We start from the raw sequence: 15,691 nt of genomic DNA, 5'->3' as shown, positions 1-15,691 counted from the left end.
GAAAATTCTGAAAAGTTTATGTTTTAGTATTTATACACATCGATTGTATCAAAACCAGAAATAAAGAATAGACAACTCTGTCGTTTTAATTATTATTACTATGTAACTTAAACGGTAGTCTATACAAATATATGGTTGAGATTACTTGAAGACAATTATACTGAGAATATAATTAATCCAATGACATAACGATATAGTTCCGCAAGGTTCAGTAATTAGTCCTATGTTGTTCTTAGAGTATCCAAAGCAAGGTAATTTGTTCGAAAAAGTTTAGAAAAATAATTTAATATTCTAATCACATAGCACTGGGTCCAAGGATTTTAAATAATACATTATTTAGAATGGTTTACAGATATACAAGTATACGTACTGATTATAACATCTTGTTAATATCTATGATTCCAATTCAAACACTTTTTAAATATACGTGCATTCTAAAATTACTACAAAAGATTAATTTATCCCTTTGAATTGCATCTGCTCCTAATCAAATTTAATATATAAATAAATAAATTAAATGTAAATAAACTCTTATTGAACGTATTTGATGTGAAGATTGTACGTTTGGGACTGCTACATCTAATTAGAATGGCAACAGAAGTTTAGAAAAGTTGAACATCCCTAAATTCCCAATATCGAATTCACACAATTTTACAAATACCAGTAAATGTCAATACATTTGTTTCTAGTAATGATTTTATATACTGTGGATCCTTAATTACAAGACTAATTTTCATACTAGTCAAATGAATACATTGATGGGTAGGCTTGGGGAAGTTAACGTAACATAAGAGAATCCATAAAAATAAAAGAAAACAGGAGGTGAAAAGGTATTAAAAGTCCACCCCCAATCTCCACATTGAGCTATGAATGGTTGAGAATTTACAAAACCTTTTTTGAAGATGTATAATAACATCCTCTGACGATGTTTTGATGATTTGAAAATTACTCTTCCTTCTCCAAAACTTTTGCAGGAGGAAAACAACTCAAAATTTGTATGTAAGATGAATAATTAAGCAGTACCTCAAATTAATTTATAAGACAAACCAAACCATCGTTTGAACAAATTTGGAACTCTAACTTTAATGGAACATTATGTTGGGTAGAATCGTCTTGGAGAACTATAGTTATAACTATTGTTCTTTTATCAAGACCGTTAAAATATGTCACACGATTTGATTACCATTAAGGACGGTTGACTCCCTCTCCAAGTTTTGCAAAATCAAATAAAAGTTTAGAAAATTATTCCTATAGGCGACTTAAGATTTCTCAAGCATTCAGAAATGAAAATGGATTGTGGCACGCTGTATTTAATGTTAAGTCTTCACGTGCAAAAACCGAAAGAAATGTTTTCATTCTATACTGTGTGCTTTGCTATTGATATTAAGTACAAGAATATCTTTGGCTTCTTGGCCATTTAACATTATTCTATTTATTTTATCTTACTTTTGGTGTAAATGTGTATAATAAATAGTGAATAGTCACTGAATATTTCTTTTAATTGATGCAACTCTCGTAATTTGTTCTTGTATTTAATAAAGTAGTGCAATACATTTTTAGGTTGAATAATCTTTCTGAATTTTAAAGACAATTTTGACCACAATCCTTTAAAATACTATTTGTGAAAACTGAACAGACAGGAAAATCTGTATTACTAAACGAGGAGTGGTAGAAACCAGACCTGAAGAAGAACTGATGAAGATAAGGATGTGAATTATTTTACAGCCTGTACATAAAAGATGACTGGAGGGAATTACATTTTATCATGTACAATACTTTTAACTATCTTTAGATAAATATTAAAAATTTAGTTGTATTTAATTGTTAAAATGGTATTTTCTCAAGATACCAATTAAACATGGCACTCCCTAAACCCAATGTACATCCTGTAAAAATGTCTACATTTTACCTACATCCGTTTTTGGGGGCTTATTTAATACCTCGCCTAAACGACCTTTCCTCATCATGAAGTGATAACACTTTTTAGAACTATTTTTAGGAGCTATTTGTTCTTTATTTATAGGAGCTATAAATTTAAAGTCAACAAAATGTTTCTGACCAAAAATCAATAGCTTAACCTTGATTCAAAAATTTTTAACGCCAATAATTTGTTTGACATGCTTTCAAAACTCATGTCAACAAAAATAGCACTCGACGCGACTAGACGCAATCGTTTTATATATTGATGGTAACGCCGGAGGACACTGATTCGCGCAATGGTGTAACGGTTGTCGGGTGTTTTGCAGCGGCTAATGTAATAAAGGATGAAAAGACAGGAGACAGACAGACGTTCGGACAGTCGGACGAGTGAGAAGACAGATGGGCAAGTGATGTGACAGACAGCCTGTGAAAACTGTAACGCTGCAGTAGCGTCAGGCCGACAGTACTGCATTAACAAACCCACCTATCTCAATTATGGAGCTAATGGTATCACCCAAACAGGATACCCTTGTCCTTTGGGTAAATAACAGGGGCATATCGTCGAGGAAGAGTTAAAGGTTAACACAGTTTTGTCTGCATTTATGGCTTGCTCTGTTTTTGTGGACTCGGTTGCGATAATGTTTGCAACAAAATACTGTACCTCCAAAAATATTAATATTAGGTAATGGGCAACATAGCCTCTTCTTTGACTTACGGAGGAAAATATATTTTGGTCGAGTATAAAACCTTGTGAACTGTTTTTTTGTTTTGTCGTCCGTTTTTAAACTTTTTAAGAAATATTAATGTTTTTTTTTCTTTAGGGATCCATTGCACATTACTTATTTACAGTGTGTTTACTTTATTCTTACAGTCAAAACCTAGAAATAGGGGAAAGTTTTTAAGTCCTGTAACATGTTATGTTAGCTCCGCCATTTTGAAATGATGAAATATTGTTGAAAACATTGCACAAACATGTTTCTTTTTACAAAGATATTAAGCCCACGTACATAGAATTGCGTTAAAAAGGTAAGTATTACAGTTAACTAATAATTTTTTACATTAAAATAACGTTTTTTAATGCACACAATAAAATATTTTGTTAAAGACGTTTAAAATGAGGTACAACATAATGCGAACTTCCATTAAAATTTAACTTTTCCGAATATTTATTTGTTTGCGAGGTGATCAAATACGCGTAAATATATTAATGTGATATATAATTTTAAAGAGTATTTATTGCAGATTAACAATTTGATATTTGCACTGTTTTTGTTTTAATCCGGGATTTTGAAACGTTACAATATTTTTGAAACAAACTTTTATGAAATAGAACTTTAAAGCAATTTGTTTGATCTATTTCTCTAGGTTTATATTTGAAAAAATTAAGATTATAACCCGGAACCTCCAGTTTTCATGCCTTAAAATGCAAAAAATGAATTTAAATATATTTCCTGTATGTGATTGAAGGGTGTTGCATTATATTTCTTTGTTATATCTCTAGTCATCCTCCTAGTATATACGTTTAGGACACCTTACCTGACACACCCTGAATGATCGCTACTCACTAGAAGTTATTCGTTGTAATAATTACCAAGCAAAGCTATAGATTAAAAAAGAAATATGGATAGCCAAACTAGAGTTCAACCTATTATTTTGAAACTTCTGGGAAGAAGTTCATTTCCATACTGCCCTGCTTTTCTCAAGATACCACATTTTGGTTATATATTTTTATGAATTATGGAGTCAATAGCAACATAAAATTGAAACTGAGATAAATGTAAGTAAATAAAAAGAGACAGTGTAACCATTGGACTTATGAGGGCAAACGAGTATGCATTTCTGCGCAAAGAATACAGAATTTCAAATTTCTTTAACGACAAAATTTCAAAGTATTTTCTTATCAATGCAGCATGAGAAGCAGTATTTATAGTGGATTTACGGCAAAAGTTATTAATATACAAAATTTAATTTTTAAGCAATTATACAAATTATACAACTACGAAATTATTGCACAAATTTAACTCTTCCACAAAGGACACATTTTAAGTTACGCATTTAAACTAAAACAGTTACAACATAATATCGTGATACAGAGTATTACTGCTTGTCGCTTGCACCACTGCCTTGACCACCGTCTCCGTGTTCATCTCCATCTTCCGCCTTATCCTTGAGCTTCTTCTTCTTCTCCTTTTCCTTGTTGTGAAACAGGACATAGGCCATCAGAGCCAGCATAAGGCCGGTGACTGTTGTCAAGGACATGTACAGCGCCAGTGCTAGCGCCCAAGGAGGGTACGCGCACGACTTGAGGTCGAGGTAGAGGGAGGTGATCATACCGGAGGCGACTGTTAAGAAACCCAAGGGGTAGGGGAGGAGGAGACCACTGAGGGCCATGGCGGGAGGTAGGATGCACCAGCGCATCGTGTCCCACGAGGGAGTGGGCACGGGGTTTTTCGACAGCGCCAGACCCCATTTGACTCCACTGAAGTATCCGATGGACATGGCGGCCAGGTTGAGCTGGAGCAGTGTCAGCACAGGACTGTATCCTCCGACGAGTTCCAGGAACGGGAAGAACAGCTGAGAACCTCCAGTGGCTATCCCTGCCCAGAAGGCTGGCGGGGGAGCGTCTTTGAGGTCGGACAAGTCAACACACTTCAACATGTTAACCATGTTGCATGCGATCTGAGCAGGGTCCGGCATCTGGAACTGAGAGGTCCACCTCTCATTGCCCTTCAATAGGATATCCAGCTTAGGCAGTGGGCGTGTATGGCGCTGGCTACCCCAGGGTAACAACGGCCTTTGGCACTCCAGGGCACGGTGGGTACGTCGGATGTCATAGATATACATGGACCCTGGGTCTTGTAGGTCTCCTGTATATGTGAGAGCCGGTATAGGTTTGGGAGTGAGCAGCCTTCTTGTTGATGCAAGGAACACTCGGAACATCGTCTGCGGTGGTCTGGAACAACACCAAATCGAATGGAAATAAAAATCGAGGTACTTATGTAGCTAGAAAATGTATTCTATTTTTGATAGCGAGTTCACAACGAATCTCGATCCTCCTTCAAGATAATAATATTTGCTAATCCTTCCGGACGTGGTAATAACGCTTTAGTACTTTTATTATTGGAAATTTTCCCTTTAACTTAATTTTACGTTAAATGAATATTGAATACAATATTTACAGCAATAATTGGGCTAAAACATTATTTAGAACGTAAAAGATTACAAATTGTATATAATTATGAGTTGTACTCCATGATTTTCAGTTTTAGAGATGGAATTGATAAACCTCAAAATCCAACAGAGTGTTGGGAACATCCAAAACATAAAAGTGGATTAAACATTTTTCACAGAATAAAACCAAGGCCATAAAAATTTAAATGATTTAATTATGTTATTTACTCAAACCTCTATTTTTAATGTTTGGAAATACGTGTCCAGTGAAACAGGTGTTATGAAATAAAAGTATTAGGTAGCCTATAAAACTGTACTGACCATTGACCTGATCTACAAATTATAACATCGTAAGAAAAGCATGAACCTGTAAACTACAAGTTACTATATAGTTACCAAATAGACTATCTATTTAATTAGGCAAGCTCCATTTAGATCAAGATTTTTGCCCTCGGTTGAATGATAAAAACAATATAACAAAGTTTCACTATTTGACACATACTAACTATAAATTTACACACCATCTCAAGAAAATATAACATTCTCATCATTATTGGACTCAGCTGTGACAGAACGAACATACCCACTAAAATAAATTCTAGGTTAATACGCATACAAGTCACTTTACCGTGCTCACCTTAAAATTGCAATCAATGTGAAAGTCTTTTGTAAATATTGTCAACGTCACTGGACTTCGGCGAAAATGTGACTATTTTGTTGTATTGTAATTAAAAGAATGTTCATGAAAAGAAAACTTAAAATTTACATAGCTTACACTAAATTCCTCTCCATTAACTTCACTTCCAAACAGCTGTTATTATATAAATAATATTAACTTATTTTCCAGCTGTGAAAAACCTTTAATACCCAATCTTGAACCGTCATAGATTTAATCGTAGGCTTATGTTCTGTATATAAAGCATAGAGTAAAAGACAGAAAACCATGAGTATATTTAACCATACTAACCGATATTTTCCGTTTTTCATATAAAGGAAAATAGGAATAATATCACAACAAATTCATTCTGGTAGGAGGTAAAATTAATTTCAAACATTCCTGACTAATTTTTACGTAACATTTATTGAAAATACCTTCAGAAAATAAAAGCAAGAGACTAGTTTCGTTACATTATATGCTGATTGAATAGTACGAATAATAAGTCAACAGTTTATATAAAGTAGCACAATATAACTTACACAAATATTGTATCATGTACAAAGAATATTATAAACTAAATTAGAACAATGAAACCATTAAATGCTATTAATTACCTCAAGTTAACTAATTGAATAGAAATTGAAATAAATTATACATCTTCGTGGATTTTGTAAAAGACGTGTGTTTCCAATAATTATAAGAATAAAACACAATCCAGAATTAACTTTGTAAGCACTTTCGAAATTGTATTTTAGTTTAGTATGTATGGGCTTATTAGTTTTAAACATTTGTTTATGGAATCTACATTAAAACAAGGTGAGGGTAGCTACACTACGTGATACAACATGATTCGATGAAGTTGCATGCAAGTTTCTAAGTTTATGGTTGATTTTATACTTGAGGTGTACTTTGGAGAGACAAAATAGGCATACAGAAAATTTAGATTATACATCTAACCGGCAGACAAAAGAAATTTGTGCCAGCCCACTGACAGATAAGTAGTGGTTCAATGGCAGTCAGCCAAATTCTTTGGATCTAGAGATGAAGCTTCATATTTTCCATGAAGTACCCAACTAAACGAAAGTCTTAACCAACCGATAGAACAAAGTAACCTTTTTAGTTTGAATTTGGGTTTTATTTCCAGTTCACCTTTCTTTTATTGCACCGTTTGGTATCTGACACTGTCTCAGACTAGACTCCTGGAATTTGGAGTCATGTTCGCTTGAAGAGATCCAAAGGCAGTCGACGACGAAGAAGCTCAAAACGAAATATTTACATAGTTTCGACACCAGAAACACCTATAGATAGGTGAAGTGGTAGTCTCATGAATTCACATTTACCATCGTCATCAACGGCCTGACCACAAACTCGGCAACCCAATCACGTGACTTATGGCTAAGGGTATTAGAGGATGATTGGTATATTGCTCATCCAGAGTGTTTACTGGTGCTTATAGTATAGATACACAGAATGGAAAATATTTATGTCTTGAATACATAAAATCTTGAATCGTCCCTTGTGGTAAAAGAATTTTTGGTGGCTTTATCACATCAACCTATTGTATATCGTATTGTTCACGATCTCTGACAAAATCTTGGGAAATTTCTCTCCGTGTCAATACAAAGTAAAAATTTTATATAAACATGAATCAGAAACCTGTCATTTTAAACCCTACTTCCATAAAACTAATAAGATTATGGGTTTCTTTTAAAGTATTATAAACATTATACAAAATTTAATTGCAAATATTTTGACACCAAAAAGATTAAGATTGGTCAGTAAACAATGTGGATACGAGCTTTTATCTGTTATAATGCACGGCAAAATTGTCATTGTTTAAATATTTACGGCATCAATATCCGTGCATTACAACTTTGGTAATAGTTTTTATAATGCAATATTTACCTATAGTTAGGCGCAGTTATCACTAAAATAGTATAAATAATAATAGGTATAGTTTATTGTAAATTGTCTTGCATAAATGAATACTATTTAAAAATACGCCTGGCAATAGAAGAGTTAAAATAGTAGCATCTCCTTAGTATACAGCTCTGAGGAACCATAAACCACAGCGCTTGAGAAGATCGCTTAAGCAATGCTAGAACCCCTCCCGCATTGTACAATACCCCAACGTAAAGACATTACGGTAAGGTCGTAATATTCCGTAAGGTACTTGGTAAGATCACTAAAGTTAATTAGTATACTCGTGGCAGAAATGAGGAGCAGCAATCCGCCCCACCCTCGTGTTCAGATATGAGTAGCGGGTGGTTTAATCGCGAGAGTGCCGAGAGGGTGCGACACTCGGAGGCAAGGGTTAGTCTAGTTTACACAGTGAGGGTGCGAGAGTGAACGATCGATAATACTGAATACGTCATTCTGTGTCATTCCTGAGAATACTCATGGTTTGTACACTTTCATGAGAGGTGCTTCTAACACTCTATATAGGCGATTTGGACATCAAAGATAATTAATCGATTCCTTTCGATACTTACAATTAGAATATGCCCTGAATGCGATGTATATGTATGGGAATTATTAAAGTTTTAAATAATGGTGATAGTTATGTTATCCCTGTTGCCACATTAAAAAGCTATCATAGTTCTATAACATATCAAGTCTCATAGAAATTGGTCGTCAGCCACTACATTTCTGGTAGAGGTCGAAATGAGAGCACACATTTAAAACCAATCAGGAGCCTCTTAATAAATATTACACCAGTGCTAATCGTACATATACTCTTACAGCGGCAACTTTCAGACTTCAACATATTAATCTGGTAATCTGACGAAACTCAAATATAACTATTATTTATTTGGATAACGGTGGGTTTTAACTACATGAAGCTAGTACTATTCATAAAGTGAAACAAAAATAATAGAGAAAAAATAAATTATGGTTGCCTGTAAAGTCGGTTTTACGGGCGAAGATTTTACGTGACAACGTCTTTTTCTCGGTAGAATATTTATTGATATGAATATTATTAAATTGCACAATAGGAACAAGGAATTGAATGAAAATAAGAATTGCACAAATTTTAACTATAGAAATATATTTTGTTTACTAAAACATTGTACATAATTTGAAATTAATTAAAATTTGTTATTGTAAATGGTAAAGTTGAATAAAACATTTACTAAAATTGGAATTTGAAATTCTTGCTAAACACAGTTAAATTCTAACTCCGCGCGAGGTGATTGGTCGGTTTAGTTCGTTTGTTTGGTCGCACTGTTATGACAGGTTAGAGGTTATAATTTGTTATTTTTAAATGTTTGACTAGCAATACGCGCTGTTTCTTCTCAATCGACTGAATTACGATTGATTGCAGAGTGATTTAACTAATAATTTACTTAACACTATCAACATTTGTCAATAGTATGACATAACCTATAAACTCAGTTTCTCAACTTTTGTGTCAACCTAACAATTAATCAATCAATCATAGTTTACGACAGTGAAATATCAGTGTACAATTATTTACCTTTATTGTTGTACTTGTTGTAAATGACGAATCTAAGCACTCCACATTTTCACGAATAAACATAGTTATCTGCTTTATCCCGTGCGGCGGACCCACAGTTATCTGCTTTATCCCGTGCGGCGGACCCACTGGACGGGCATCGTAACGTTACCGGGCGTTACACTTTTTCATGAGTGACTCCGAGCCGCAACCTAATTTAAGACGTTGTCACGTCAAAAAGTTAGTGGTAATAGTTGGTGATAAAATTTGAACTCTACTATCTCTTTCTTTGTAATACTTTCCCTACCGGCACTTTTATTATTTAAGCACTGCTATGAAACCTTTGCTTGTCCAATCATGGTATTTGGCTGAGCGTCTTTGAACTCAGTAGACTGACAACAATTTATCTTTCGTCTGCCGGGGGATGTAACATTTTATTTGCATGATTGTCTGTCCGCAGGAAATTTCAAGAATTAAATAAGCAATACATTCCAAACTTTACTTGCAGCCTCAGCAAAGCTGTTACACGACACGTGATGTGGTGTATTCCTATCTTGTTTATAAAAATTAAAATTTTGAAAATAGTATTTTAACTTTTCACCCGGTTATTATTTCTTTCCTTGTGCTATTTAAATAGTAGGCTAACTATTGTCGAAGAAAATGGAGGATTATTGGATAAATCAATCTATAAGTCTAACTACAGTAGAAACAAAGCCCTGACAGGCTTACGATAAAATATGAGATAATGTTTGAAACTTCTAAAATTAATATTTTTTTATTATATTTAAAAAGAAATACCCTACACAGAGTTTAATATAGAATATTTATAGAACATCTACTTATTTTGAGTACATCCCTTGATTGATGCTGATAGGACCAGGGTCTCCATGGGGTGGCTGTCTATGTATCGTAATGTGTTTCTCTTGTGGACAATTTAGCGTAATTGGGCACAGATCCAGTGATACAGTCAGTATAAGTGCCGCAATGACCTATATTATATTCAATTGGAGTAAATCTATGGTGTACGTCTGGTATTCCCATTAGTTTCATAGTTGTACTTAGGAAGGTAATTAATTTAAAAAAAAAACTGTTCATTGTTTTAACTAGTTCAGCTCCGTAACCTATGTATACTTAGAATAAATGTGCTATTCTTGTATAATGAATTAGGCAAATCAGGCCAGAAATGCCCGTGTGTTTTTGTTATTGTTGCGGTACAGCCAGATTCAACTACTTTAATTTTGTTCGTAGTCAAGCCATTGTTACGTCCTAGAAAAATATGAATTGCAAACTTTAAAATATTATATTTTTGTAACTACTGATGGCAAAAAAACCCAGTGGAATATTATATACAGTATATATATACTTACGTATATCCCTCACCATAAGAAGTCATCACTAGTTTGTACAGGACTTGCAAGCGCAAACTTAGCACTATCTTGTTTAAAACTCACAGAAAACATTGTTAGTATTATTGTAGAATATAAAAATTAGATTTAAATTTACAATATTGCAATGATTCTTGAAAAATAATATTCTCTTCCATCCCTTTTTATGCTTCTTTTCAGAAACATAAAGCCGCTCCAGAACATTAGGATAAGTAAAGTATTCATTCCAAAAAGAATTTCATCTTTGAGCCGTCTGAATGCATTTACTTAGTGTTTTTACTCTAAGTCAAGCGAGCAATGTTCTATATAAAGTATGTTATTAATACGATGGCCACGATCATGAGAAAGTGAAGGTATACGAGATACAGTAGACTAGCCAAATTTTACTTAAACTACTACAAGTAGAGTGAAACCCGGGTCATACATTTTGATGGAATTCATGTAAAGCACGGGAATTACGTAGCCTATATAAATTAAGCTTTCCCTAAACAGTTATTAAACTTAAAATTAACGTATGTTGTTACAAGTTTATAAATATATTTTTGTAATGAGTTTTTAGGTGATAACTTGTTTAGTTGAAGTACTAGGTGAAATATTCTAACCTTAATAATATTATCAAAGCGGAAGTGCCTTTGTTTGTTTTTTATGCTTTCACGCACAAACTATTCAACCGAATGTACTGAAATTTAATATGGACAATCTTAGGAGCCCTGGGATGAATACAGGCTTATTCGTATTTCAAAATTCCCTCCGGGCTACGCTTCACTGGTCTCTAAAGCAGCAAATATCACATTTTGGCCTCTAAAGTTGTCTAATATGAACTGAAAGAGCCTGTTAAATGTAATCACCTGTTCTGTATAAACATTGCATTATGAAAACACAATCACATGTTTTATTAATTTAACCAGTATTTTCAAACTGTTTACGTTTATAGAGTGAAAGCACAATAAGAATAACAATATTTTGTATTAGAACACCGTAGCAAAAAGGCAAGCCAATTAATTTATTTTGTGTTTTAATTAATGAACTAAATAATTGGGAATGTAAGTGTAAGATATCAAATTTTGTTTCCTTAGACATTATGAGACGACATATTTACAACAGCTGATGGACCAGAAAACGGAGGGACTGGGCAAATCAAATTATATTTTACTAAAATTTTACAATTGTACATTGAACAAGTACAGAATAGCCTGATTCAACAAACGATTCGCTCCGTTACTAAAATTTAAGAAAAGAAGGGAGCACATTGAGTCTATGATTAAAGCAGGTGGAATAAAAAAACAGTACACGAGACACTAAATGAAATTTTTATGTTAGAAGCTTGTCAAGGGAACATCGCATCCATTCCTCACTGATGAGGTATTCGATAATGATTAGCTATATAATTACTCATATAATTTATACACTGGATCGACGAAATAGTATGATATTGCGAACAAAAATATAAACAACAGTACGATATTAGGAAGCAAAAAAATGCACTTTAATGTACTATGTATCATATGGATGACAACTGTAATATTGTAAGTAATGAAATGTGTAAGAATTATTGATTTTGATTTAAGTTTTTAGTTTTTAATAAGAATATTTATATACATACAATTTAGAAAACGGTATTGTTTTGAATATAACATTATTTAAGATTTTATAGAGGTCTATTTATACTAGTATGGTTTGTTGGGTAAAAATAACAAAACTCAAATTTTGATTTGAAATATAATTACCTTGAACTAAAAGAGCAACGCATGAAATAAGACTCGCAAAGTGAAATATAATTGGTAGTAGAGGGTGTAATATAGTTAGTGAATTGTTAACATACAACCTTTCACTGTCACGATCGGTATTAGTACTATGTTTGAGCAACAACTATATAGAAGTAGGACCTAGATGGTAGTAAAAGGTGTAATAAAGTTAGTGAATTGTTAACATACAACCTTTCACTGTCACGATCGGTATTAGTACTATGTTTGAGCAACAACTATACAGAAGTAAGACCTAGCTGGTAGTAAAAGGTGTAATAAAGTTAGTGAATTTTAACATATAACATTTCACTGTCACGGTCGGTATTAGTACTATGTTTGAGCAACAACTATATAGAAGTAGGACCTAGATGGTAGTAAAAGGTGTAATAAAGTTAGTGAATTGTTAACATACAACCTTTCACTGTCACGATCGGTATTAGTACTATGTTTGAGCAACAACTATACAGAAGTAAGACCTAGCTGGTAGTAAAAGGTGTAATAAAGTTAGTGAATTTTAACATATAACATTTCACTGTCACAATCGGTATTAGAAATATGTTTCAGCAACAACTATACAGAAGTAGGACCTAGATGGTAGTAAAAGGTGTAATAAAGTTAGTGAATTAATTGTTAACATACAACCTTTCACTGTCACGATCGGTATTAGTACTATGTTTGAGTAACAGCTATATAGAAGTAGAACCTAGTGTAGTAAAAGGTGTAATACAGTTAGTGAATTGTTAACATACAACCTTTCACTGTCACGATCGGTATTAGTACTATGTTTGAGCAACAAATGTACAGAAGTAGGACCTAGCTGGTAGTAAAAGGTGTAATAAAGTTAGTGAATTGTTAACATAAAACCTTTCACTGTCACGGTCGGTATTAGTACTATGTTTGAGCAACAACTATATAGAAGTAGGACCTAGATGGTAGTAAAAGGTGTACGGTAATAAAGTTAGTGAATTGTTAACATACAACCTTTCACTGACACGATCGGTATTAGTACTATATTTCAACAACTGTTATAGAAATGTAGGATCTAGTTGGTAGTAAAGGGTCTAACATAGTTAGTATTGTGTTATAAAACACTTTAATAACACGTTCAGTATGAAGAGACTTCATTAAAAGAGTACACTAAGATCTTCTGATGCTGAAATTAAAAATGTTAACATCATATGTTATAGTTTACCCATAAACCACCGTTTCTGCCGTTCTGGAAAAATATCAGTCTTCGATGACCAAACCTTTACATGCCTTTCTGTACTATTTGTTTCTCTGCGGGATGAATTGGATTTCAGGCCCTGAAAAATAATATAATTAATACACTAGTTAAGACGTTTATATCCATACAGAATATTTTAACAGCCTTACACTAATCTTTTATTTTTACTAAAGTATAAATATTGAGTAGTAGTAGTGGTTCTTATATAAATAATTTTGGTTGTTTGTTTTGTAGGATGCCATAATAGAGTACTCTTAATACAGTCAATAATAGGATGCCATAATAAAATACTATTAATACAGTTTTTGACCGTATTGAACTTCATCAGTAATTAATTAACTTTTATCACTTTAATAACACGTTCTGCATTAACGGTGTCCGTAAAATTTAAAATGATCAAACTATACAACATTCCTAAAATTCTTTAGATAGGAAATATTAGAATATTTAAAGAATAACGCAACAATTTACTAATAACCGCAGAATACATATTCAATTTGCTAATATATATCAGCACTCAACACTGCGACAAACACGTGACATTTTAAATTAATAATTTTTATAACTATAGAGCACATTGCTTTTTATTTTAATTTGTTCATGTCTTGGAGCTCTGTGGCAAAAAAAACCCAAAATACTTAATAAAATTACGGTTTCAAGTAAAATTTCTTATGGATGTTTTTGGTAATGTTCGGTAAGAACTATTACGATACAGACGTTTAAAAATCTACTGAATGTCTGCTTTTAATTTTTTATAGTGATAATTTGGTAACATAGGTGAAAATACAGTCAATATTACGGGTTAAAATGCTGTAATATGTGATGTGTTTCCTATCTAAGGACTGAAACCCGAAACCCACTGAAAGTACGTAGATAGTATCATTGATTCAGTACATTGACTATAGCTATCAAAGTATATATGATTAAAATTTTAACATTGGGGTTTCATCATGCATGTGTAAATTCTTTCGTAAATCTGTCATTTCTTTCAAGTTTTATAGTATTGTGTCATCTAAGTCACAAAGACTTTTCTGAAAGATACTGGTGGTTCTTTTCGATATACGGATTGGATTGAAAATATTGCTTAATAGTATGTACTTCGTAAATTAAATAGATATTATCTTTTATGCTGGCTTAATACAAATTATATAGTGAGCATGAATAACAAATACTTGATATATTAATACTAACACTAATTTACTCAAATTAAATAGTATTACAATAGCCTAAAAGTTAATTGTAGGCCTACTATTTATGACCCAATGGAAAGTTCTACCCGAGATGTTACTGATTTGATTTGTTAATTGAATAACTAAAACTTATGAGATAATATTTAACACTTAATTGTCTGTACATTCAAAATGGATTAATACTGAAGATTTCTAATTTCGTTATTAATTGAGTTGGAGTTGTTGTTGATGGATGTAAATAGCTGATTAGAAAACAATATTGATTAATCGAAAACTGAGGAACTTGAGAAGTTTGGAAATTGTGTTATAAAGTTGTGCATGTAAGACACCATAAATCACGAGTGAATTACACAAGAGGCGAGCGGGTGAGGCGATGGAGTTTGACATATGGTCGCGGGTCGGCTGTTCTTGGCCGTCATTTGTCAAAACGAGCAGGGCTAATGGATGAATGGAGCGTTGTTGATTAAAAAGAGGCGCGAACAGCAGAGTTTGTAAATCAGCTGGGGTTTGTCAGCGTTGCGAGCAGCTGATTATTGATCAGAGCACAACAATGGGGTGAGTCATCCGTCAGAGTCAGCGTCAGAGCGGGCGAGTCAGCCGTCCCCGAGCGACTGTCGTGTCGGGCTCTCGAAGACGTCGCGACGCGGAAAGAAAACCCGCGGACGCATGCGCTCTCGGCGACGCTTTCTTCGCCCTTTCTTTTCAACTCGTCGTTTCTCGGCTTCTTTCGTCGGGGGAGGGGGGAGGGGAAGGCCACATGCGGCCCGTCTTGGGCCCACAGAAGATGTTGAGGCGGCCCCGCCCCTCCACGCCCCGTAAAAACCAAACCGCACGCCCCCACCATTCCCCGCCGCCCGCGCCGCACACTTTTTTAACATCCGTCAGTTCTTCACGTTTGTTTCGCGTGAAAAGTAGCGAGGCGGTCGGCGCGAGGTAGCGA

At 33.8% G+C, this 15,691-nt stretch overlaps 1 protein-coding gene across 2 annotated transcripts; it reads right to left on the bottom strand.

Annotated features, from left to right (window-relative positions):
* Positions 1-3,923: 3,923 nt before the first annotated feature.
* On the bottom strand, positions 3,924-5,899 carry LOC124363869. Of its 2 annotated transcripts, none has more exons than XM_046819135.1 (2): positions 5,729-5,899; positions 3,924-4,873 (listed from the first exon to the last, which is right to left on the bottom strand). In XM_046819135.1, the coding sequence occupies exon 2, from the start codon at positions 4,858-4,860 to the stop codon at positions 4,018-4,020; it is 843 nt and encodes a 280-aa protein (XP_046675091.1). In that variant the 5' UTR covers positions 4,861-4,873; positions 5,729-5,899; the 3' UTR covers positions 3,924-4,017. The 2 variants fall into 2 exon arrangements, with proteins under 2 accessions (XP_046675091.1, XP_046675093.1); XM_046819137.1 differs by lacking the exon at positions 5,729-5,899 and adding an exon at positions 5,488-5,632.
* Between the last annotated feature and the right edge of the window lie 9,792 nt (positions 5,900-15,691).

The sequence above is a fragment of the Homalodisca vitripennis genome, chromosome 5 (genome assembly GCF_021130785.1).
Source record: "Homalodisca vitripennis isolate AUS2020 chromosome 5, UT_GWSS_2.1, whole genome shotgun sequence".
NCBI lineage: Eukaryota > Metazoa > Arthropoda > Insecta > Hemiptera > Cicadellidae > Homalodisca > Homalodisca vitripennis.
This window is presented reverse-complemented; position numbering and strand designations above follow the sequence as displayed.